This window comes from Erpetoichthys calabaricus, chromosome 9, assembly GCF_900747795.2.
Source record: "Erpetoichthys calabaricus chromosome 9, fErpCal1.3, whole genome shotgun sequence".
Lineage (NCBI taxonomy): Eukaryota > Metazoa > Chordata > Cladistia > Polypteriformes > Polypteridae > Erpetoichthys > Erpetoichthys calabaricus.
In genome coordinates this window covers 54,891,077-54,918,558 of record NC_041402.2, presented here as the reverse complement: position 1 = coordinate 54,918,558, position 27,482 = coordinate 54,891,077, and the positions used below count along the sequence as shown (strand labels likewise).

The window sequence follows — 27,482 nt, the reverse complement described above, 5'->3', positions numbered from 1 at the left end:
TTTGTTGAACACATTTGGTTCGTCGGGTTGAAGCAGTAAGCTCGTGTCACTGCCAATGGCAAGTTTTGCACAGATGTTTGCGGGTAGAAAGCAAGAAAGTAATGTGTGGAAATACTTCAATTACAGCGCAGATGATAATAAAAGCAAATGTAGCATGCGAGAAGAAGAAAAGAGTCTTGGAGTTTCAGTGGAGGACCAACTGGATCAGTACTTAATGGAAGTCTAGCACTTCACCGGTACCATGACTGCACTTCAGTACAGGGACATGCAATCGGGGCAGGCATGAAAAGTAAAAAAAAAAATAATAATAATAACATAAAAAAAAACTGTACACTGGTCTGTGCTATAAATATTTTTCTCTATGATACCAATAATTTTTATCTTTTTTACTGTCAAAATCGCTGAATTTGCGCATTTCCTGATCAAATACAAGGGAGAAATGCGAGGTGCATTAACGACGAGCGGAGCCTCAGCTCGGACTGCGCTATCCCTCACACACTGGGTTGATGCATGTAATTGGAGCGTGCCTGTTGCTGCCTCTTTGTGTGTCGCTAATATAGTGTTTGCAGACACGTTTATTATATACCCTGACTTTCCACAGTCTGGCTAATAACTTTAATGAATGTGTGTGACATATCTAGTCTTGCTGATCGGACATAAAACTGCAGTGAAAAGGCACAAGGTAAGGCAGACAGTACCGTGCTGCACTATAGGGGGAGGATGTGAACCCAACGGATGCTTGCTGCTGCTGTTCTTCTACGCAGACGTGCCAATAAGTTAGTGATATCAGAATGTCAAGTGCACTGCAGCGGTCCGTTTATTTTTATTTTTTCTTCCAACTTCAAAATGGAAGATTAAGACTTTTAAAACTAAAGGAAAACAAGGAGGACTTTTACAAGAAAGTGACGAATATTTTCGTGGAGAAGAATAGGCGAATGGACTTCATTTACAAATAAAGGTAAGACCATAAACGGTTGTCAATTTTATAAAAAATGGGAGCAGACTAAGAAAAAAAAATCCAATATTTGAAGACCAAATTTTGACCTTAAATAAAATATTTGTTTGCTTTTCTTGTTATCCTTTTGTTGAACAGTCTGTATTAAAATTGAACAAGCCTTTCAGCCCATTGAAGTCTTTTAAAGACAACTAAATATTTCAATTATGGTCAAAATTGAAACCTGTTTTTTGTACACCACTCTATACTTTCATTTGTATTGAATGAGCATAAATTTTGAGTGGAAAATTTAGAACATATGGAGGGTGCAGAGCAAATGCTCTCTCTCCGCTCTCTGTCGCCACTATAAATGTAACGTACTTTCTTAGCCAAATATGTGTGTAAAGAATGCTGATGAGATATTAAACATAACTAGTAGTCAACGAACCTCACCGCACATCACTGCTTCAGTACTGGCAGCAGAAATCGTTAACATAAAGTCTTGCTGGTGCCTCTTATAGTGCTGAGGACCTTGTCTGTGCACCAGCATTACAGGCGGTCATCAAGCGGATATTTTCACTGTGTGGCTATCAGTGCAATGGATGTCGTTGCAACATGAACAGATCTCTCGAAATGCGTGCTTGTTTAAAGCTTAACAGCAACGTGCTTGCACAGACTGGTTTCTTGGGTTGAAACATCTTGCTGACTACACTCATTAGGCCACTTAATCTATTTGCTCATTGATAGTCAAGCTGTGTTTAACGGCATTATGAATTGTGAGTGTATTTTGTTGACTGTAACATAAGTTGCATTGAAATATGTGTAGGCCAGCATATGTGGTCTTGCAACAGAAAAAAAAACTCAAATTGTACTAATATAACAAGGCCAGAATTAAATAAAATAAAAACTAAAATGTTAAACACAGAACTACATAAAAATAAAAATTGTTGACTCCACTGAAAACTAGAACAAAAATAAAAATAAAAATTAATTTTATAAAATAAAATAAAAAACTGAAACTAAAATTAATGTCAGAACTGAAATATCACTGCTGTACAGCAGCTGTCCTTTTGTCTCCCTTCCTTGTCTCGTGGGACGTTAAATTGTCTCCGAGAAATAGTTTGTAAGTAGGGTGTGACGTGCAAGATGTCTCACGGGACTTCAAAGCTATCAAAAGATGATCATGTCTCGACCCAAGATTTTTGATTTGGATAGGAATATAAGTATAAAGCTGGTTAAGTTTTCAGATGATACCAGGATAGGTGGATTGGCAGATAATTTAGAAACTGTTAAATCATTACAGAAGGACTTGGGAAGCATACAGGCTTGGGCAGACTTGTGGCATTACACATAGGAAGTAAACATGTAAGGTTTGAATGCACAATTGGAGGTCTGAAAATCGAGAGTACACCTTATGAGAAGTATTTAGGAGTTGTAGTGGACTGTATGATATCAACTTCCGGACAGTGTTCATAAGGCATTAAGAAGACAAATAGAATGTTAGGTTATATAGCACAATGTGTACAGTACAAGTCCAAGGAGGTTATACTCAAGCTTTATGATGCACTGGCGAGGCCCCATCTGGAGTACTTTGTGCAGTTTTGGTCTCCAGGCTACAAAAAGGACATAACAGCACTAGAAAATGTCTGGAGAAGAGCAACTAGGCTGATTCCAGGGCTTCAGGGGTTGAATAATGAAGAAAGATTAAAAGAGCTGAGCCTTTTTACTTTAAGCAAAAGAAGATTAAGTGGTAACATGTTTGAAGTGTTTAAAATCATGAAGGGAATTAGTACAGTGGATCGAAACTGTTATTTTAAAATGAGTTCATCAAGAACACGGGGACGCAGTTGGAAACTTGTTAAGGGTAAATTTCATACAAGCATTGAGAAGTTTTTCTTTACACAGAGAACCACAGAAACTTGGAATAAGGTACCTAGTAGTGTGGTAGACAGTAAGACTTTAGGGACTTTCAAAACTCGACTTGATTTTTTTTTTTTTTTAGAAGAATTAAGTGGCTAGGACTGGCGAGCTTTGTTGGGCTGAAAGGCTTGTTCTTGTCTAGATTGTTCTAACATTCTAATGTTCTTTATTGAGCAGATATAAGTTAGAAAAATTAAGTTTAATGAAGAGCCATATAACATTATATCTGTTCATTTATAAATTTAGCTTAGAGTTAGTATTGCTGTAAACTATAAAAATGTGTCACGAAATTCATATATCACCAATTGAATTTTAAGTTATCCTAAATGCATTTTCAGATGCTTCAAATGCATTTCAAGATATCGTAAAATGACATCCTGGTCACTTTGAGATATCTGAATGCACACAGCTCCAAGAGGATAGCCCTTGGAAATCTAAGTCGACTTAGAGCCCAGTCATTATCATGGGAAAAGAAATCACTATGATCTCTAAATACGCGTTCTCTTCTAATTTTTCCATTTGCAATGTCAAATAACAACGCTAAAACAGCCATGGTAGTTGCAATAGTTTGGCCATTCTCAGTGGACATTCATTGGAGCACTGACTCAGAATTCAGCTATGTGTATGATGTCGCGCCTACACGCTTGCTGAGCCTCACTGAGACTGCCCAAGACCAAAAATTTCACAACAGACTGTCACTTTCTTTTGGTCTAACAAGAAAGAGACAGCCTGTTTCACAGTGTCTCAGGAATCCTGCAAGTGTAGGTGCGGAATTAAATATTTCTGGCATTGCATTATTATCTTTGGTAGTCATTTTTGGTCAAAAAAACATTGTCTATACTGATATGTACATTACGTTAAACGAAATCCATTAAACATGATGTTGTATAAACATTGGTCGGGGTCAAAGAGAAGTACTCATTATACTGAAAATTACGTTACTTTGGTATTAGTATTAGAAGCTTTTATTGTCATTGTACCATGTAAAATGCAATTAAAAAAATCATTTTTACAGTAACTATAAAGTACTACATATAAAACTGCTAAATAAAAAGAATATATAAAAATACTATTTAATAGGCAATATTGTGGTATTACTAAACAAGAAATTATTACTGATCATCCATGTATTGCACCCATGATATTAATATTATACAAAGAATACTAATAACGTAAAATATTGCACATAGAAAAATCAGAGCAATATTGCACAAGACTGATTATTACACAGAGGATTATTGCACATTCAAAATAAAAGTTGAACGGGGGAGGTTGAAGAGAGAGAGAAGGAGAGAGAAAAGAGAGGGACAAAGACGAAGGCACAGAGAGAGATTATTCACTATACTGTAGAGAGAGTATTCGCTATAACGGGATTTGACCTGTATAAGGTATCGTATTTGGCAAAAAGGAAATAATATTGTATTTATTCTTAGCTATTGAAAATCATTTAGGTATTAGATATTCTTGTAGAGAAATTAATTTCAATAGAGTCCTCTGCAATGAATATTAGTTAAGCAATAACTAAGCTGTATTATTCCATCCTCATACAAAACATACACAACACTCTACTACTGATTTGGTAACTGTATGTAATGCATGAGAATACAGCAAAAACAAAACTATACAAATATTAGAATTATATTTAAGATGTTGTTTCAAATCCTTCAAGATGTCTTAAGTGTTAGGTTTGCTCCTGTTCTGTGGCAGACTGTTAAAGTGACTTTCACTCTTTGACAGCTGGGAATTCAATCTGATTAGTTAGGTGTCATCTAATACAAACAGCGGAACATACAGCAATTTGGGTGGCAAATCATGATAGAAGGGGACAAGCAATGAAAGTCCTTCTGTTTTTTACACAGAAAAGCTTGCAGATGTGACAGTGTTACCTATAGTTACAATCACTATGGTACCATCAATTTAACTAAAACAGTCTACCTTCACCATTCACCATTTTAAAACGTTTTTAAAAAAATACAAAACAAATAGTTACGTATTCATCTCACAGCAAGCTGTATGGTGAAGAGGAGAAATATTTTTTAAAATACATTATTTCTTTTCATTTTATATTAAAATGTATACTGCATTTAAAAAGCATACATAATGTATTGCTGTTATATTCAAAGCTGATTAATTATTAATGCTGATGTACATTTCTATAAATGTGGTGAAAAGAAATTTAAAAAGTACTGTTTTCTTAAAGTGTATTAGTAGTACATTTCAAATAGTTTATATTGACACATAGCAGACTTGTAGATTGTACAAAGAATATTAATGACATCTCTTCTAGTAAAAATAAAAACCTGTGTAACACCATCTCCAGTAAAACTTAACCAACTCTATTCAGAAAAATAACCTCTCCAAAATCTATTACAGACTTAAGACTGTTATTTCTAATGACAATATGCTTTATAAAGCTAATTTTATGATTACATGTCTAATCAGGTTTAATGTTGAAAAAGCTGGAAAATATTTCAACTGATGACAGAAACCCATTACATGCAGAATTTAACTTAAGTAAATCAGGGAGTATACTTGCTTTGAAAACCCACATAAATCGCTCCAAAACTTCCTTTTTCCCTACTGCCATATCTCTTTTTAATTAGGAATACCAGAAATAATTTTAAAAAATCCAGAAGTATAGAGTTTTTCTTATCATGTACTTATTTTAGGTAAAATGTACTATCAAAATGCTATAAGTAATTTTAGCAAAAAATCTGTTTTTCAAATGAAGTAAAATTTTAGAATTTCTGTGTAATTTTTAATCTGTCTTGTCTCTATTTGTTTTTTTTTTTCTTTTTGTCTGTTTTGCATGCAACTGAGAAGGCAAATATAATGTTTTCTTGAATAAAAATGGCTGTATAAAAACCTTGACCCTATGATGGGATGACAATAAAATGTTTTATTTTTTTTTTAGCTCAGTTTACACTTTTATAGTTCATTTGCCTGAAAATGAATGCATGGTTTAGTTTTATCAGTGGTAATTTATTTTATTTGCTGTATTTGTGAGTGTACTATTTCATCTGTGGCAGAGCGACGGGCACTGAGCAGGCTCCTGTCAATAATGGAGAATCCACTGCATCCACTGAACAGTATCATCTCCAGTCAGGAGCAGCTTCAGCGACAGACTGCTGTCACTTTCCTGCTCCACTGACAGACTGAGGAGATCGTTCCTCCTCCACACTATGCGACTCTTCAATTCCACACGGGGGGTTAGGGTAAAGGTTAACATTATTCAAAGTAATTGTCTGTCTGTATACCTGCATTGTTATCACTCTTTAATTTAATATTTTCTTTATCAGTATGCTGCTGCTGGAGTATGTGAATTTCCCCTTGGGATCAATAAAGTATCTATCTATCTATCTATCTATCTATCTATCTATCTATCTATCTATCTATCTATCTATCTATCTATCTATCTATCTATCTATCTATCTATCAGTTTACATAATAATAATAATAATAATAAGGCATGTTTTTTCTATATAGCACCTTTCCCTGGTCTAAAGTGCTTCACAGAAATTCAAAATGAACAGCAGTGAAAAATCAGAAAAAACAAAAAATACACAACATTGAATACAAAATTATGTCGGCATAACACATAAAAATAAATAGAGCAAACACAAATCTTTGACCATAATACAAATACAAAAACACAAAAATACAAAATATTACAAGAAAACCCTGAACAAATAGTATAATCTGTGACACAAATGCAAATCATCCTGAGAACCTGGACAGAGAGGGTCAACTAAGGGAAAGGATCAGAATGTCAGGGTAAGTTAAAATCCTTCCTGAACCAATTACTTTTAAGTTGTTTTTCAAGGAATGAATTTAATTAGCTGATCTAATTAATTTAGGGAATTTGTTCCAAAGTCTGAGTGCAATAGTGATTGCCAGAATCGGAGAATTTTACTAAGCGAAAAGAAGAATAGTGATGGAGTAGGTTACTAATGTAGTCTGGTGCCTATTTAAAATTAGTACAGGCAAAACATTTTTTATATTCTACCCTATAAGACACAGGAAGCCAGTGAAGGCAGAGCAGAATAGGTGTTATATGCTTGCTGTTGCAGGTCTAACTAATTACTTAGTTGCAGTTTTGAACCAACTGGAATTGTGATAAAAGATTAGTACTGGCACCTGGCAGTAGGGAGTTGCATTGCTCGATGCGGAATATAATCAAAGCATGGACAAGTTCCTTAGTATCAGAAAAGAAGGGGAATGAGCGAACGAAGGATATGTTGCTGCAGTTGAAATAAAAAAATGTTCTCTCTGTCATTTATGTGAGTAGAATAAGAAAGGGGAGAATCAAAAATGACATCAAGATTCATTACAGAAGACAATATCATTATACACTACCAAGAGTGACTGAAAAGAAGTTAATTTTCTAATGCTAAGCTTTAGTGCCAATTAGCATCACTTTGGTTTTGTTGCAATTTAATTTTAAAGACTTATGTTCATTCTTGGTTTTAATTTCACTGAGGCAAACTGTATGGCAAGAAAACATTGACTTTTAACATTGAAATAGGTCTGAGTATTATTTGCATAAAAAGGAATAACCCAGACCAAAGCAATAAATAATATGACCAAGGGGAAGTATGTAGATATGGAAAAGCAGACAGCCAAGGACAAACACAAAGAACTTCTTGTGGGACTGGCACTGAGCTGGACCTTTTGTTTGCAAGACTAACGAACTTTTGCCTATCAGTCAGATAGGACTTAAACAATTGTAGTGCAGTGCCAGAAATCCCCGGGATGTTCATTTCTGGACAGTCGAATATCGTGCTTAACAGTATGAAATGGTGCACTAAGGTCCAACAGAATTAATATGTTGATTTGCCCAGAGCCTGCTGGCATAAGCAAATCTTTAGTTACCCAAGGTAGAGCAGTTTCACAGCTGTGCTGTGCTCTGAAACCAGACTGAAAGGGTTTGATAAGCTTATTACGAGCTAAGTACTTAGTGAGTTTAAAAAAGAAAGTGAGAGATTCAGTTTGTCACCATCAGGAACAATAGTGTTAACAACTTAACCTGACATAAAACATGATTTTAATGTCATCATCCATAAATCTTTTTTCTCCATTCGGCTGTGACCCTCAATCCATTCATTTATTTCCAGAACATGTTTTGTCCAGCTGAGGATTCTGAAGGCCTGAGACTATCCCATTAGTGTTAAGGGCAAGACGTGAAACAATCCTAAATGGGATGTCAGTCCATCACAGAGCACACTCATGCACACACACATACTGATCAAATTTAGAATCAAAAATCTGAACAGACGTGGGGACCGCTTCCAATATGCAGGACTAAAATTAACTTTATGAAAATTCAATGTAAGGACACTGAGATAACACGTACATTTGTAAAGTTATCATGTCAGCTGAGAGGTGTTAAAGTGAGAATAACCACATTTTTTCACTCCTAATATATTTGCGTGTCAAGTAGTAATAAAATTAATTCTTACCTTTAGGTCTTCTGAAAGAATGGTAAGGGCAAACATATCTTTTTCATACTTACTGATTTCAGTAGCTATCACTGTGATGTTATGCCATACATCTGTCTCTCTGTCAAGTGCTTTTGCCAATGTTATCTTCCCATCTTCTGCATTTATATTAAATTGTCTTTCAAGGTCTGTGTGACGATCAATGGAATACCTAAGAAAATAGATATTGAACTAATCATCAGTATTAGGGTTATTCACTTTCCAGATAAAAATATGAGGAAGGGTTGTATTGCTCTGTGAGACAAGTAGATCCTTTTTTTTTAGCAACATCAGAAAACTGGACTGCTGGGTTTGGCTCTGGTCCGCTGGGAACCTGAACTGGACAAGCTGGTTGGAAAATGGATGGACTGTCTACTTAAGGTTGTAAGGGAAGATACATTTAACTGGTCTTTGTCCATGAGATTTAGATTTTAGAAAATCTTTGATCAATACCTCAGATGTTCCTGTTGTTGACTATAATACCACATTTTTACATGCCTAGCAAAATAAAAAATGAAACACATAAAATATTTATGTCTTCAAATCGTAATTGGCAATTGTGAGGGTAAGAACTTACCATTATCAACAAACATTACAAGAAAAAAACACCTGTTGAAGTTCACATTAAAGATAAATCTTATAGGTGTTGACAATAGATTGGATACATTATATACAAATAACGGTAAAATACATCAGATCTGTCTTATGGACTACAACAATAGCTCATTTCAGTCAGCATCTGAGTGGAATTATGGATGGCAATGCATCTGTAAAAAGCTGACAAAAGAAAAGAGAGAACTCTCACAAGACTGTGCAAACAGGGCATTCTGAATCTGGTACTTTTTAAATAATCTCCTTGTAGGATAGCAAAATGTCTTATGTATGACCAAAAGCCTTAACTATGCTTCATTTTCTAATTCTTCCTGTTGTGTTTGTTAATTAGAAAAGTTGCCCTGCTAGATGCCACACACCTTCTTTTCATTAACAGCCTAGATGGGTAAAGTCAGTGTGACTAAAAACAAGGTTCACAGTACAAAGACCTTTACACTGGCTAAAGGTTTGCCAGGTTTTACTACTCTTGAAAATTTTGTCCCAGTGGTGGTGTGTTAACCTTAGCGGAGCAGCAATATGACATCTAAAGAAAGATAACCCAAGAGGTCTGACTTGCCCTAAACTTTGAGAATTTCAAATATTTGAACTGCTAGACTGATTTTCTGTTTAAATTTCAAAATGTTCTACAATTGTACCTTCGCTACATATTTAACTTGCAAAATCCTTGACATTTCTGGGTAAACAATGAATCTGATCATATTCCTTTAAGTAAATTTTTTCATTTTAGCACATTTTCTTTTAAAAAGAGGCTCAAATCAGCTTGTGAAAGAACGTATCTTTGAAACAAAGGAAACAATTTCCATTATTCGTTCTTCATTTAATACAGTAAAAATGTATGTGATTTGCACTCATATTAATTATATTTAAAAGAACTGAATAGGTCTCCATGAACTAGAGTTTCTATTTACTGCACTTTCAATGCCATAACTATTTAAAAAAAAGACCAGTAAATTCTGCTGCTTCAACTCAGTCCTGTGCCTTATTGGTAAACTCCAGTAATGGTTGAACTACACGTCTATCTATGAACACAAATGCACACTAAGGCACATCCATGCATCTTCTTATTAGCACTGATTGGCTACTTGTTTTTTCTTGTTATGCACAGACACAAGTAAAAGTTATAAATTGTGTATCATTTCTGCTTAGTGACAAAACTAACTGGCATGTTCAAAGCTGTCAGTGTTCCACATACCGTTTTTCTACTGATATACTAAAAAGAAAAATGTGATTAAGACTTTGTAGTGAAATAGTTCTTTGGTTCACCCAATCCATTATTTTCATATCTGTTTAATTTTTGGGTACTTTTTACTATTGGGAAAATGGACTATTTAAACTGTAAAAAAATCTTTTTATAGACTTTCAAAATAATGAAGCTTGCACAGACCAGTTGTGATAATGTGCCTACCTAGGCATTAACAGAGAAAGAAAAAATAACTTTTTAAGTAGCTGCATTGTCAAGGAAAGGAAAACAGAAAAAGAAAGAACAGAGTTTACTTTTCTCATTTAGATAGATAGATAGATAGATAGATAGATAGATAGATAGATAGATAGATAGATAGATAGATAGATAGATAGATAGATAGATAGATAGATAGATAGATAGATAGATAGATAGATAGATAGAGTAGATACTTTATTAATCCCAATGGATAATTAATAATTATTAAGGATATGCTATCCTTAATAATAGCGGCTTGTTGCCACTTGCCGCTGAATTAAGAGAAAAGAGTTGCAAATCGTTTAGTTTACCGCAGAAAGTAAAAGGGATCCCGGAGTTTAACCTAGGTTTAGAGACATAGATAATAACTTTCCTTTAGTACAGAATTGGAAAGTGTGGAAACTCGATTCCAGTGCGTCTGTGCCCATGAGGCCATTTGTATTTTAACAGAGGCCTTGCCGAGACGGAATCAAAGTGACATGCGAACATGCCCACGTCACCCATGATTGGTAAGAGGGTGATGTATAACTTCAGGATTGGTCTGCAAAAATGGCTTTGAGCATAAAAAGCACCTCCTGCTTGAAGGGGTCATTTACAGAAATTGCAAATAAGTCAGATTGTCAATGAGTACAGTGTCTTACACAATCCAAAAACAATTGGAAACTGGAAGACACTCTGACAGGAAGAGATCTGGCAGACCCAAAGTCACAACCCAATCAGAAGACAAGTTTCTGAGGGTCACCTGCTTGCGTGATAAGCGCTTCACAGCACAACAACTTCAAGCAGAGCTTAACAATGGCCGAAAAAAGCAAGTCTCAGTGTCTACTGTGAAGAGGAGACTTTGTGCTGCAGGTTTCACAGGGTGAGTGGCAGTAAGAAAGACATTCCTATTTACCATTTTTGGTCATTCATCGCATTTCAACTGATTACATTTGAAGGAAAAACTAGATAAACTGAGTTCTTCTAAAACTTTTGACCAGTAGTGTTTATCTATATATACTGTATACTCTTCTTGATTGGCAAACATTATTAATTGCTTTAGTCTTATATCTCATTGAAATGTTTATTGTTTATTAAAGCATTCTATTTGTCCTTTTCCTTACCTTAAATTTTTCTGTGCACTTGGCTGTAAAAGACATGAAGCAGAAATCAGCCATAGCTGTGAGTCTTTTGCTGGGCACATTTAAAAACTTACTCATGGTGAGCCAATTAAGAGTAAAAAAATCAACCAAACTAAAGCATATTTGGAGAGGTTCAAATTTCACATCCCTGATACTGGGTACTGAATGGCTCCTGAATGTTGGTCTATTCTTGAAGTCACTGAACAGTAAATAACAGTTGCCCTATTAAATCATAATGGGAAGCATTTACTATTCATGGCAAGTTTGGTATAGTTTTATTATTTGATACTGATACATTTAAATGTAATGGTATTATTACTGGTTTTATTGTCTTCTGACGTTAAAAATCAATGGCCACATCAATAGGATTAAATATACACACACTTGTACTACATATAATAAACAGCATTAAAATAGCACACACACATTTTGAAGTACCACTATGTGTGTTAAAATGCAGATGCATTATGAAAACATCATGGGCTTTTAGCAGAGGTGCAAATTTCATTAGATGGAACATGCTTTTATAGATCCCTGAAATTTTGAAAATTTCAGCCAGAGGCTTTGATAACAACAATACCTTGGGGAACATTAAATTAAAAAGAATACGAGGTCAGTCTTATCACTAGTGGTTTTTATCACCTTTTGCAACTAATGGACCCATTGTTTCCTGCATTGCATCTGCCTTTGATGTGTTTCCCAGATGTGTTCTCTAAGCCTTGACCTACTCACTCTGATGAGAGTACATCAGGACCCTGGTGCCCTAACATCAAAGATGCTTCATATCCAAAGCTGCTGCTAGTGTACATTTCACATACCATTTTTTTTATTGTGTTTAATTCCTTGGAGGTACATGCTGAGCCTTGTTTTACATGAACAATTCAAAACTAAGCCATCCTTTACTTGTTCTGCATTTATTCACCCATAAAAACTAGGTTAGCTTTCTACCAGATAACAGTAAGAACTCCTACTGGGAATGTATCTCTAGGATTACAACTACACATTTTACATATTAAAATAAAGCACCTCATCGTCCAATCATATACTGTACATTGCTACACTTTATTCAGTGCAACTGCTGTCACATTAATTTGTTTTCCATCCAGGTATGAGTGACATTTTTAGTTATTTATGACTAGTTTCCAGCTCATCCTATTTTTCAAAAATCTTTTCTAATTAACTCACATTGTTGATACGCTTCTCAGCGTTTGCAGTTTTTATATTACTATTTAAAATATTTGTTTCATTTAAAAAGAATGTTTTTATAAAAGAAGTATTTGTTTCACTGTGAAACAGGAAACAATACATATCATAGTTGTTAAAAATGAAACAACTGTTACAGTGGATTGGAGGCTGCCTGCCTTTTTCCACACCAGGTCGTGGGTTTGTCCTTAGCAATTTACACTTCACTATGAGAGTGTCTTTTGAATTTCTTTAATGTTGAATTTGAAAAACAAAATCTCTTTCTGAAATACACATTACACTCATCTACAACACCTAGACAACATATGTGTAAAATCAGTTTACGTAGGAGCTGCAAGCACAATGTTATTCTTCCAGTATTTATGGCATGCTCATTAGAGTATAAGCTGTCTGTGTAACATTTCATAAATAACTTCTTGAAGACTGAATATAATGCAGTAAAAAAAATCAGTTTCAGTTAACATCTGTGCTAAAGGTAAATAAATAATGGTTGAAAGAAGTAATTTTCTAAGGTGTTCATTTACATTCAGAAAGCAGCCACTGCATTACATAAATATGGCTATGTAAACTTGTAGCTATACTGCCTTTTGAGGCTCAAGTTTCCCTTCCACTGGTAAAAGCTACTTTCATCTCACATAAGAAAGACAAGTCTACCATTATCCTAGGTCTTTCACCCTGTGACAAATGTCTATCCAACTAGCAAATTTTGTACTCATCATATGCTTCACAGAATAGTACAGCAAAGATGTCTTCCTAGGAAATCTCTACACTCCTGCTGTTTACCACCTCAGCTGTTTTGAATGAGAATGGTTTGTGCAAAATAAATTTACACACATATTAAATAAATAGTAACAATTACAAAATACTGAATGTGGACAGTTTGTTTTAGAAAATAAAAATGGAGTTCGCAGCATCTGAATGTAAAATCTTTCATTTCCCTTTCAAACATTGATCATATTACATGAAAAAAGTATTTAAAGTTTTAAATTGGCATTTCAAAGACTAATACTTAAATGCATTTGCGCTTTTCACACAGAGAACCATAGACACTTGGAATAAGTTACCCAGTAGCGTGGTAGACGTTAGGGACTTTCAAAAATAGACTTGATGTTTTTCTAGAACAATTATGTATATAGGAATGGCGAGCTTTGCTGGGCTAAATGGCCTGTTCTCGGCTAGATTGTTCTAACGTTCTAAAAAGGAAATTTAACTTTATTCAAAGTCAAAGAGCTTACTACTGTATTTGTGTCCATAACTCTAACATCCGTCCACAAACCACCTAAATTCCAGCTGAGACTGTAAGGGGTTGGTGCCATTCCTGGTAACACAAGACAGAAACCTTGCCTGGAAAGACAGCAAGTCCATATCAGGACTCCTTATGTATACCTCCAGTCTTACATTAATATACAAAATATGCCTGACAAATATTTCATTTCGACAGAATACACAAAAGGTAACTGCTCTAGAAAAATCTCTGCTAACAATGCAAAAGAGAATCCAGTTCAATAACAAACTGGTTTATTTTTATACTAGTTAGATCACTTTGACTCCAGATAAACTGTTTATATTTAACACACTACTGTTTTCCCTTTCTTATATGTGTCACTTTAAATCTAGTAATTCCATTTTTCTTTGAGTCAAACAGCATCAGCAAGTGGTGTGTTCGGGTGCTTTGACCAAACTTGAAAATCTTTAACTGACTGAGTATTTAAGTAAGCTGTCTTCAATAGACTGCAGCTGAGTATTGGTCTTTCATTCTGATCAAGTTCACAGCTTTTGTTTTTTCTTGTGCTTGCTGTGTTGATGACCTTGTCCTTGTTATACAATAATGATTTACATTTGTCCTTGTGAGTTATTTCATGCTTTTCTGTGCATTGACTTTTGTGCATTATAACTATCTCATTTTTTTCAGAGGTGTCTGCTATGCTAGACCCATATAAAATTTCCACTTTTATTGTTCATTCTATCTGACTATGATCTAGTGCTCTTTATATTTTCTGGTAGTGGCAGATTCCCATGTATCCATGTTACCCAAGGTGTTCCACAGGGCTTAGTATTTGGCCAGCTCTTATTTATTATTTAACTTCTCTCTCTCTTCTGGCCAAGATCATTGTACAGGAAGGTGAGATAACATTACCGTGCTGATAATACTCTGATCTGTGTTAACACAGATCCTACGTCTGACTTTCCATTAGCATCACTAGATGATTATCTCACCTACATGATTGTCTGGTAAGCCAAAACTATCTGAAACTCAGCAAGACTGATGTGTCTCTTATACGCACAAAGGCACTGCTCAACTCTTTAGGTACTTTCAACCAAAGTATCAGTGATTTCAAACATGTCATTTAAAGCCCCTTTCAAGAATGGTACTCGATCCTCTTTCTTTCATCTCAAGAATACTTCTTGACTCAGACCTTCTTTCACTTCCCAGTACAGTATATTTAAAATTCAGAAGCCAGAGGGTCTGATGCACATTAAACGTCAAGAGCACTGTACCATGTCACTGATTTCATTCTATCACTTACTGATTAAACAGACTTCTTACAAACTGTTTGGTACAAATACCAAAACTGGTTATAGAGTCATTATTGTCATATGAAGATGACAAGATGAAGACCATGGAGCGGCTGCTGATTCACCACCTAAGGCCACAGGTCCGCCACCCCCTCGACCCTCTGCAGTTTGCATACCAGGAGAAGGCGGGAGCAGAGGATGCCATCATCTATATGCTACACTGATCCCTTTCCCACTTGGACAGAGGCAGTGGTGCTGTAAGAATTATGTTTCTGGACTTCTCTAGCGCCTTCAACACCATCCAACCTCTGCTCCTTAGGGACAAGCTGACAGAGATGGGAGTAGATTCATACCTAGTAGCATGGATCGTGGACTATCTTACAGACAGACCTCAGTATGTGCGTCTCGGGAACTGCAGGTCTGACATTGTGGTCTGCAACACAGGAGCGCCGCAGGGGACTGTACTTTCTCCGGTCCTGTTAAGCCTATATACATCGGACTTCCAATAAAACTTGGAGTCCTGTCACGTGCAAACATTCGCTGATGACACTGCTATCGTGGGCTGCATCAGGAGTGGGCAGGAGGAGGAGTATAGGAACCTCATCCAGGACTTTGTTAAATGGTGCGACTCAAACCACCTACAACTGAACACCAGCAAAACCAAAGAGCTGGTGGTGGATTTTAGGAGGACCAGGCCCCTCCTGGACCCCGTGATCATCAGAGGTGACTGTGTGCAGATGGTACAGACCTATAAATACCTGGGAGAGCAGCTGGATGATAAATTGAACTGGACTGCCAATACTGATGCTCTGTGTAAGAAAGGACAGAACCGACTATACTTCCTTAGAAGGCTGGTGTCCTTCAACATCTGCAATAAGATGCTGCAGATGTTCTATCAGACGGTTGTGGCGAGCACCCTCTTCTACGAGGTGGTGTGCTGGGGAAGCAGCATAAAGAAGAGGGACGCCTCACGCCTGGACAAACTGGTGAGGAAGGCAGGCTCTATTGTAGGCACGGAGCTGGACAGTTTGACATCCGTGGCAGAGAGACGGGCACTGAGCAGGCTCCTGTCAATCATGAAGAATCCACTGCATCCACTAAACAGTATCATCTCCAGACAGAGGAGCAACTTCAGCGACAGACTGCTGTCACCGTCCTGCTCCACTGACAGACTGAGGAGATCGTTCCTCCCCCACACTATGCGACTGTTCAATTCCACCTGGGGGGTAAACGTTAAAATTATACAAAGTTAATGTCTGTCTGTTATACCTGCATTGTTATCACTCTTTAATTTAATATTGTTCTTTATCAGTATGCTGCTGGAGTATGTGAATTTCCCCTTGGGATTAATAAAGTATCTATCTATCTGTCTATCTATCTATCTGTCTGTCTATATAGTGAAATTGCGCATTGCATATGCTAATCAGCATGTAAAATGTTGCCACTTCCTAGCACCATGAATAGTGAGAATAACTACCTAACCTGAAAGCACCTGTCATTCTCACCTAAAAGATCTAGACCAATGATATATATTGCCTCAATCTATCTATATGGCATACTACAACACAGTACTCTATGCTGCATTCTTAGTCAACCTCATAAAATACTAGTCCATGACTGATCAAGCATTTAGTAGTGCTACTCACAGGCTCCCAAAAATTCTCTCCCCATTCATCACACCTTCAGTGTTGCAATTTTGAAACATTTGTTTAACACTTGTTTTAAGCAGCCAAGTTTTTGATTTATGTTTTTTTTCATGTGCCTTTGGTGTCTTTAGCATTCTTGATTACTAATAAATAAATATATACAATGCATTATTATCATTAGCATCATTGGTAACACCTTAATTAATAATCTATTAACAAACAATGCTGGACAGCATTTAGTTAGACAACTTGAATTACAACAGTTGGTGCAGCTGAATAAATAAATTACCTTACTCATTACATTTATTTAATTAGCTGATGGCTTCTTCCAAAGCGACCTACATATCTCCGTTGCTCAAATATGTATATATCTATAAAAAAGGAGCACTGGTAAATCAAATGAATTATTTTCTGTCACACATTAAGTCACTGGTTAAGACTGAGTCAGAAACCTTGTGCCATACACTTTAATGGGCAGACACAGCCTGGCAAAACAAGTTTCCAAAAATATACATTGATGTAATATGAATAAAAGTAGGATAAGTGCTTTGGATGCAAAGTGATTCAACAGTGTCATTTCAATATAGGAACATGTAGATTTGAGATCAAAAGGTTTTACTCATGATCTTTGCCTCATAAAACCATAAGATTATTAAAAGCATCTTTCATGAGGAGTTACAAGTGTGGGTTCTAAATAACACGCATTATATAGTCATTGGAGTGAAAACTCTTCCGTATCCAATACTGCTATAATGAGTAAATCAAAGAATTTGGCATCATAAATGGAAGTGAATTGTGTTACAGAACCTGTTTAACAAAAAGAGTAATTAAAATTATCCCGACCAGCTCCTGAATTGTACTGCCTGAATACACAGAAAGTATCTAATAACCTGGATCCTCTGAACCCAGTGTTCCAACTAATTGATACTGAGAGCAAGCATTAAGACTAACGCTGAATTATCCTTTTCTTAGTTCCTTTAGTTTTTACCATCAAAGTTTAGACTAAAACAGGCAGTGAAAACTGCTGAATTTATATTTCATATTAGAGATTTCTTCCCTACTCATAAACATTCTTTAAACTTTAAGACAATTAAGGCTTTGTCATATATCAAACATTTTATATATTTTGATATTGATAATCATACATGTGGATAATCTATCAGTTAATAGTCTAATACACTTTTTCCTGGTGAGGTCCATGGACAGCCGATGGATATAAAGAAAAAATAACCAGGGTGGGGTGCCAGTTTATTGCTGGGCATGGACAATCAAGGCAGAGCTTTAGTTCTACAATATTTAATATTACTCTTAACTGTTTTAACACAATTTAGAGATCATGATGGTACTGTGGTCCTGGCTACTGTTTTTAAGGCTTAGGCGACCTTTGTTCAAATTATGGGTTAGTCCACAGTTTTAAATTGTCCTGGCAAAAATGAGTAGTAGCAGTAGTGCTAGTAGTAGAAGTAGTGTACTGAGTTTTGGAATGTGCTTGATTGTCCTTAGGTTTATTACTGGCTTTGTGCAGAATTCTGCTCATTTATACTCTGACCTCTTGGAATACTGAATGAATGGACAGCGTTATGACCTGACATCTTGTATCTGGGATGATACATCATCCCTAGAGAAAACTTGCTGATATGGAACATGGAAGCTGCATATTCATTGCACCTTAGTCTAAAATGAAATATGGGTCTAAGAGCCCTGATGAACAATTCTGAATGCACTGTTATAAAATGTTTAAATGACCATAGTGTAGCCCGCAACATTAACATGTACCATAATAAATATCCTTAAACTGTGACAGACTGGTACTTCCTCCTCCAGACATTGGAATCTCAGAAATATGATTAAAATGGACTTGAAAATTTATGGACTGATGAAAAGATGTCTTAAAAGAAAGATAATTCTGGCAATCTGAATTTAATATATTGGAATTAGTAATGAATATTTTAATCACTGTTGTAAATGAAGTGGCTCAAAAATGTACAAATTTTACATAAATTAACTTTATTATGCAAATTAAAAACAGTGCTCTCCTGAAAGTTTTATAGTTCTAAATTTGTAGTTAAACAGTGCTCTAAGCACTGTCGGTTCATCATTAATGATAAATATTTTATATCTGGACTATAAGTGTAGCTACAAAATTACACGTTTCAAAACATAGTACTGATCACATATTTAGCCTTCATTGTTGGACATGATCATTTAAGTTGGCAGATGTGGCAGCAATGTGACATTAATGTCTTTGCTATGGCGGATCTGTTTTGAGTTCGTTTTCTTTATTTTTCCCTTGGTTAAAATGTCATTCTCCGAGGACAATAAATATGCAGCCTGGACCTTTTCCAGGCACCCTCTATGATGGAAAGCCCTAGATAGATGTATTGACACTACTAGAGGAATGTACAGAATACCTAAAGAGTCCCGGCAAAAAAAAGTTCTTTTGAGTAATCAGATGGATGAATAAATACACTGGGAAATCATTATGTTGCAATAAAAACAAAATCATTCAATTTAAAAAAAGCACTTTAAAAAAATGATAAAAAGTAAGGCCATTTCTTAGTTATTCTTTAATGCCAAGCTTACATTTGAAATAATGATAAGTAATTTAATGGAAACAACAGCCATATTGAGGTGCTTCTTGGTATAAAGAGAAATTATGATACTGACATTTGCTGGAATGATGACATCAGTTTAGTTGATCAAACATTGTATTGATTTATTTGTCATAAATGCAGAGATATAAGATAGTAATATACTATTCACATTCAAGTTTGAAAATTTTCTTCCAACAATTGATAATAGAGGAAGGATAATTCCTGATTTATGATTCAGTTTTACGGGGTATTACTAACTGGTACAATAAAATTAATCAGATTAATTTATATACTGAAGAAAACGTACATAATGACAGTAACTCACTGTAAGCTTTATGCATTTATTCAAAGTAATAAATCAATTACATTATCCTCTTTAATGTGATATTCCATTTTTTCACAATTGCTTTTGCAGAGGTTGGTTACAACCATGTCTCATATTTTTATGCTACTAATTTTACTTTCAGATAATATACTAAAAAAGGGCAGCAGAAGTCATTGCAACTTCTTCCTAACTAGTATTTCTATAAAAATTTTGCTTGAAATATTGAGTGTTGCTGTTGTATTTATTTTTTATACAACATACTGTATATTGTACAGTAATATAGAGCTTAGTCTATAGTTTCTTTTTATTTTAGCCACTACCATTTAATTCTAATGGAGATTTATTGGACATAAAGGACTATTTCCTGTAAACATTTGGTCAGAATTAAGTTAACATGGATTTGAAACGACTTCTATTTGATAATAAAATCAAAATTAGATGCTTCATTTTTTTTCTGGATTACATTTTACTATGGGCTTGGTATGTATGCCATATATACTGACAGGTTTCAGAATAAATATCTTTATTAAAATTATTCCTTTTTTGAACAGCTGATTGCAATGTTTATGCCATAGTTTATAAAACCATTATACCAGTCATTTCCTTTTTCTGTCAACATGTTTTTGGACCACAGAACATCAATATTTTTCTTACTTTTTTTAAAAAAATTATTAGAAATAGATATTGCACGATGGTCACACAGGTATAAATGAGACTGAGCTAGCTCATCATCTTTTGGTTCTCTTTGCATTTAATGTTTCTGAATTTTATGCAAGTCATTAAAATCAATGCAAGACAGAAGGAGATTCTATTAGCAGAAGTAACTGGTTACTAATTAAGAAATGGCTAAAATAAAAACCTGCAGCCATTGTGGCCCTTCAGGATATAAATATGAAACCTGTGCATTAGAGTGCTAATGGCACTTTAAGAAAGGGCCTGTTTAAGAAACATATTTCAATGAAACTAATTTGCCACCAAATATATTTTTGGATTAAGGTGCAGAACTTTTCTTGTAATGTTTAAAAAATGTACTCTTCCTTTATGTCCTAAAAAGGCTATTATGTTACTTGACTACTAAAAATGCTTCTCAATGATTTTGTTTGCTTACCTGATTATATTTATAATTAGTTTAAGTAGAAAGTGTAAAAGCTCTGTGACATTGTAAGTCTGGCATATTAGGAATTCTGTTCAGGGACGTTTTTTAGCTATGCATACAGTATTTTTGATTAGAGGTAAGAGCCAGTTTAAATCAAACATATAATGCAGAACTGTTACCATAATTCATATATGATTTCATAAGCTGTTTCAAATTTATACAATCATGCTTTACTGTTGCCTCCCATTTATGATGTCAAAAGAGTAAGCTAAAGCAGCTTATTTTAGAAATAGAAATTGAATTTTATGAACTGCGGAAGTGGCTGATTTGGAAAAGTACAGCTAAATATGAACAGACAAATTAGCTGTTGAGAGAGAGAAAGAATAACAGGAGTGGGGAAGTCAAACCGAAAATGCTTTGAGTCACTGCCAAGACTTCAAGCAAGGCAAAAACAGAGCCCCCTAGAAGAATGAGAACAGCATTGGCAGGTTGTATGTTGTGTATTGTGACCCTCTATTTGCTTTCATTTATGGCAATAGCTTTATGAATAATACTTAAAAATTTACATTTATTAGGCTTACTTTCCAGCTTGCATGTTGCTCTCTTCAACTGCAGGAAGTTGTTTCTTTCTCAGCTAGATGAATCAGAGGTGAGGAGAGACATTTTGAGAGACAGGCAGGCTACAGTGACAGTTATATCTGAGTGAAGTCTGAAAGAACTACTGATAGAAAGTAATGGACTGTGGTCTTGAGTGCAAGTGCATTGTAATAGGAACTATATCTTCCCAAAAGTTGGTATATTTATCAATAAACAAACTAAAGTAATTTTGATTTTTTTTTTTTAATTGGATATACTTTTGGGGCGGCACGGCAGCGCAGTGGGTAGCGCTGCTGCCTTGCAGTTAGGAGACCTGGGTTCGCTTCCCGGGTCCTCCCTGTGTGGAGTTTGCATGTTCTCCCTGTGTCTGCATGGGTTTCCTCCAGTTCATCTACAGTCCAAAGACATGCAGGTTAGTTGCATTGATGATTCTAAATTGTCCCTAGTGTGTGTGCACCCTGTGGTGGGCTGGCGCCCTGTCCAGGGTTTGTTTCTTGCCTTGCACCCTGTGTTGGCTGGGATTGGCTCCAGCAGACCCCCCGTGACCCTGTAGTTAGGATATAGTGGGTTGGATAATGGATGGATGGATGGATATACTTTTGTTAATCACTGAGGGGAAATGATCTTTTTGCATTACCTTTGGAGGTGAGAGTGAAGCCATTGCACAGACAGCCCTGGAGCAATTTTCACGTTAAGGGCCTTGCTTAAGTGCCGAACAGAGTAGGATCCCTTCTGTCATTAATGGGATTTGGACCAGCAGTCTTCCACATACCAGTGCAGATCCTTAGCCACAGATCCACCACTCCACCCAGTGAAATATGCACTGTGACTGTGGGTGTACATTAAAAAGAACCTGCACATTTGATAAAAGTGGTTTATGTTTTGAAGTGTGGTCTGCAAAATCCTTTACACAATAAAATACCTATCTCACTTCAAAATTTCAGTTTCCCCACTTTTTTCTCATTCCAGTATCATCAGTATTTTAACACCTTTCGTCTTACTTTAAAGCGAGATTCTGATGAAGCATAAGGGTAAAAGTTTTTAATTATCGTATCTTCATTTCATTGTTAGTCCAAATTGCAAAATTTATGTATGCTGCAAGCATTCACACATTTTCAACAGACCTCTTTTTTTGACTCCAGAGTCAGGAGGAGTCAGAGGCAATCTAGGTATCCACATATTTAATTTGCTTGTTTAATTTGCATCTGTCTGCTTATGACTATGCTTGGCAATGCTATTTTTCTTATTTTAGAGCGGTGTCAGTATAAAAATGAAAATTAAGGGATTTCCATTAAGATTATGAAAAAAATGTTTAAAATTGACATCAAGGGGATACCTTAATTTTCCTTTTTTGTAGCTGCATTTTAGTTGTATTCATAATAGACTATATAAGCATAGAATTATCATACTGATCTCTGCTTTTCTCTGTTTTCTCTTCCAGTTCTTCTGTGGTGGCATTTTGTGCCACCACCATCTGATCAAGGCACTATGTAGCCAGCTGTGCATATCAGAATGAAGGTGGGTGCCCCAGCTGCCCAGAAGATTGACTTCATCAAATCCTCTCAGACGAAGTCTGAAAACAATGGGTAATGATTTAAGAATATTGATGTTAGGTAGAATGCTCAATGGGAGCTCGGTGGTCTTTTGGCCTTGGAACCCTTGCAGATTTTGTTTTTTTTTTCTTAACTACAGTTTTTTTTAATCTTTTTTGATTTTGCCGTCCTCCCAGACATCTGACCTTATCACCAGACTCATCTTTAGAGACTTACTTATGATATTGTATATAAGGATGCTACCCTTCTATTAGTGATGTATCTATCTGTTATAAGATTGTGTAGATTTATTCATTTTTTCTTTGTTACTTACAGTATTTATTAATATTCTTACTTAATCTTATTTGTTTCTCTTTTCTTGTATCTTTCTTTTTGACATCTTATAAAATACTTTGAGCTAAGTTGCTTGTATTAAAATGTGCTATGTAAATAAATGTTGTTGTTGTTATTACATTATTTGCATACAGTTAAAGCAATGCCCCCACCAAAAAAGAAAAACTAGAGAAAGCGGAAGAGCTTTGTTCTCAAAATGCTCAAACAGTGCTTTGCCGCTAATGGTTTGCCTGTCAGATACCCAAAGAAGCTAATATATAATGGTGACAATTATGTGTTAAATAAATGTGGCTCTCATGAAGTGCCAAAACCATCATACTGCCCATATCTAAGTCACCAAAGTAATGTGAATAAACAAACAATAAATTTTCTTATATTACATTTTGTTTTTGCCTGTCATTTCTTGACCATTATTTTGCCAGTTCAACCTTTCATTCTTATTCTGCACATACTCTGTTACAAGGCAGTTTCCAATCCTGCATGAGGCCCAGGTTTATCACAGAGTACAATTACACATACATAAGCAATTTATATATTTTGCTTGTGTTCTTGTGAGTTTTTGTTTGACAAGAGATTTTAACTACTGCACACCTTAAGCGTGAAGATGAGTGCCAGTGTGTCACAAAGTCATGTGAAAAGCCTTTGTGTCCCAATAATGTTACAGTAGAAAACAGCATTTGTCAGCAAGATAAGCCCATGATAAGTAATGAAAACAGACGAATTTCTGGATGTTTATTTATATGTTTTATAATTTGATAGTTCATTTCATACTGTTTTTGATTTTATCATTTGATGTGAAAGAATATATCAATGGGACCAATGTTTTATTAAAGTAATAATGTACTGAGTGAACAATCAATCCTTCTGACTAAAACTGGAATTAAGATATCATTGAGCTACACATTACAAAGAGAGAGGCAAATAGCCGTCAGAGCCAAGTTAAACAATCTTACATGTTATGAACAAATTACCCCAAGTGATTTGGATTTAATCATGCAGGGTCAAAAGTTCCATTATATTCTATTTATTACACCAACCCAAACCATATCCGTATATATTGGGGTCAGAACGCTTTAAATGTGGGCCATTCTGAAATGCTGTAGCATGAAAAACTAATTACAATGTAAGTGTTAACAAGATATACAATATATGCTGCACATATATGAAAGACAAACAGACAGTAGAACAGACTGTCCATCATCAGTCAAAGTGTTTTACTCCTTTAATAATAAGAAGCCTGCCAGGGAGGTAAAATCATCTGGAGGTAACAGGGGAGCTTCTAGTATACAGCCGTACCACTCATACAGGGTTTGGAATGACCCAGATATACTTCTTAGCATGGTACATATGGCACCCTAAGTATGACTGGATGAGAGTCATAATGACCTCTACTGTCTATACTAGGTGAACTTGGAGTTGGGAGAAGACTAGGGACAATCTCATCTGGTGGGCAAAACCAGGATAATGGAAGACCAGACCACTGGAGTAAGGATGGAAGTAAAAAAGAGTGAAAAATCTCTGCTTAGTTATGCTCAGAGGGTGCATAAAGTGTTTGTCTTCAATCCCTTTATCCTCTGTGCAAACTCCATTCTGTCATTTCCTTCCTTATATTACCTTTCTCAATAAACTCCCTTTATTGAACTCTTAAAGTGTTTGAGTATTATTCCCCTACAAGGGTGCTCTTGAGCTGACTACAAACATGTATAAGCAGGCCAAAGTAAATAAAAAAGGATTTTATTACAAGACATGATATCAAAACTAAAGAGTCCAGAACAAAGAAGAAAGAATTACAAACAAAATAGGGAAATTTACCAATGTATAGCACATTGTACCTAACTAAGCACAGGTCCTTAGCTTATATATGAGTACACTATTCTACCAAATTTTCAATTTAACCTCCTTTCCCTTTCTCTTCACTTTCTGGCCGCTCTTCCACCCTGCAGTTGACTCCTTGTCCACACCAAGTCTCATTACTCATTGTTCAATGATCTAGAGGTGCTTTAGCCAAAACCAGGAAATACTTCTCTGGGGAACCAAGCTATAATTTCCAAGATCAGGAATGACCTGGTAACGTCTTGGATCCTTCCTGGGTGGGCTACTTCTAGACTCATTTATCATATTGGAATATAATGCACCCCAGTGATGGTGACCTTGTGTCACTGGCAGCACTGCTGCCATGACATCTTATGGCCCAACTCCTGTCTTGCACTATAAGAAATCCCTTGCAACTGTGGACCTTACTGAGCCCTTCATCACTATATAAATGACCTTTCCAAGTGTCAGTCCATCTATTATTTGTAAGCTGTATGGCAATTGACCAACATTGCCGAAGTAAAAACAAAATAATAGATGATACTGAAATGTCAGGTTCCCTCAATTACCTCATTAAGAACGCGAAATTCAGCAGTCCTCTCCTAAAGTGATACTATATTCACAAAAACTACAAGGCACTGTAACATCAGTATCTACTCATGTGTATGAAGCTACCAAAGTTAGCATCTCCAGATGGCTACATGTTGAAATACAACCTGACAATTTCATTCCCTTTTACATTATTAAACAATCTTTTAAGTGAGTGCCTGTGTATCTTTTTTGCCATGCACTTTTTCCTCTATTTAAAGATGCTTTCCAGTTTGGTGTCATGTTTCATTATTATACAGATTATTATCTCATTCTTATTTAACTGTAAAAAACATGCAAGTGATATTTTATATAGATTTTTTTAGAAAATACATTAGCTCTAATTAAAGAGTAAATAACATTAAAGTTCATTGGAATCAATGAATGCAAAGATACATAAACTGGATAATTTAATTGAGTCTAACAACACCTTCACATCAGTACATGAAAGTGACAACAGCAGATAAAGGCCAACATTGCAACCTCTGGCAATATATATATATATATATATATATATATATATATATATATATATATATATGGTTGAAATAGTTTACTGTCAAATAATGCAAAGAGTACGCAACACGTGTTTCGCCCTAATTGTGGGCTTGCTGACCAACCATAAGCGTTACCTGGTAGGTAACCACCCATACAATCAGATTCTGATTCAGACTACGAATGCAATGAATATACCTGTATGTATATATATATATATATATATATATATATATATATATATATATATATATATATATATATATATATATATTTATTTATATATATATATATATAGTGGTACCCGGATGGGGGTGGTACCCAGCCTGGACGCCCGAGAACATCGGAGGAGGGCTTGTGCCTCCTCCAGACCTCGAGGGGGCGACCGTCCTGGGGGCCACAGGTACAGAGCTGGGAAGCTCGACCCTGTAGGGGCCCGTGGTCACTGCCAGAGGGACCCCAATACCTGGAGGACCCTGGACCGCAGCACTTCCTGGTGTGGCGGAACAGGGACACCCGGAGTGCTTCCGGGGAGACAGCCGGCACTTCCGCCACACTGGGGCGTGTCCGTGGGAGATTGCTGGGAACACACCTGGAGCACATCCGGGTGCTTATTTAAAGGGGCCGCCTCCATCCAGAGATGGACTTGAGTCGGGTGGAAGAAGGACTAGGTTTTTGGAGGAGAGAAGGAGGCGGTCTGAAGAGACAGAGACAAAGAGAGAGAGAGAGAGAAGGCATTGTGAAGGCCTGGACTGAGGGGTATTGGGGCTTGTGTGAGTAAATTAGTGTAAAATGGAGACCCTAAATAAACGTGTGTGGGGTAATTTAAACGTGTCTGCCTGTCTGTGTCCGGGTCATATTCCACAATATATATATAATGTACATACACAGACACTGAGTTTATACTGGCATATGCACTGGAGGAATATTTGCTTTTGCTTTCTGCAAATGAAGTCTTAGTTGCAAGTAAAACACACTTTCTTACAAACACAAGTCATAAAAATGTGGCATCAACTCCACCTCAACAGCTTTAAGTCTCATATCTCACTTGTTTGTTTTTCTAATGCAAACAGCCTTTCCCTGGCAGAGATGCTTGTGTCTTTCAGTTCTGTCTCAAATGCAGTGTCCCTACACTACCCAAGAGGAAGAGCTCTGAAGAAGAGGTTTTATTTAATCAAATAAGACAGAAATGGAGGTGTGTTTTTTGAAGACTAGCTGCAT

General features: G+C 35.9%; 1 protein-coding gene across 2 annotated transcripts in view; it reads right to left on the bottom strand.

The window, feature by feature from the left end:
• The window catches only part of cdh8 (cadherin 8), a 365,634-nt gene that overhangs the window by 42,878 nt on the left and 295,274 nt on the right, over positions 1-27,482 (bottom strand). For both annotated transcript variants that reach the window (XM_028809638.2, XM_051932142.1), the window contains one exon: positions 8,367-8,503. In XM_028809638.2, the coding sequence (XP_028665471.1) occupies positions 8,367-8,503 (137 nt within the window). The remainder of the gene's footprint in view (positions 1-8,366; positions 8,504-27,482) is intronic.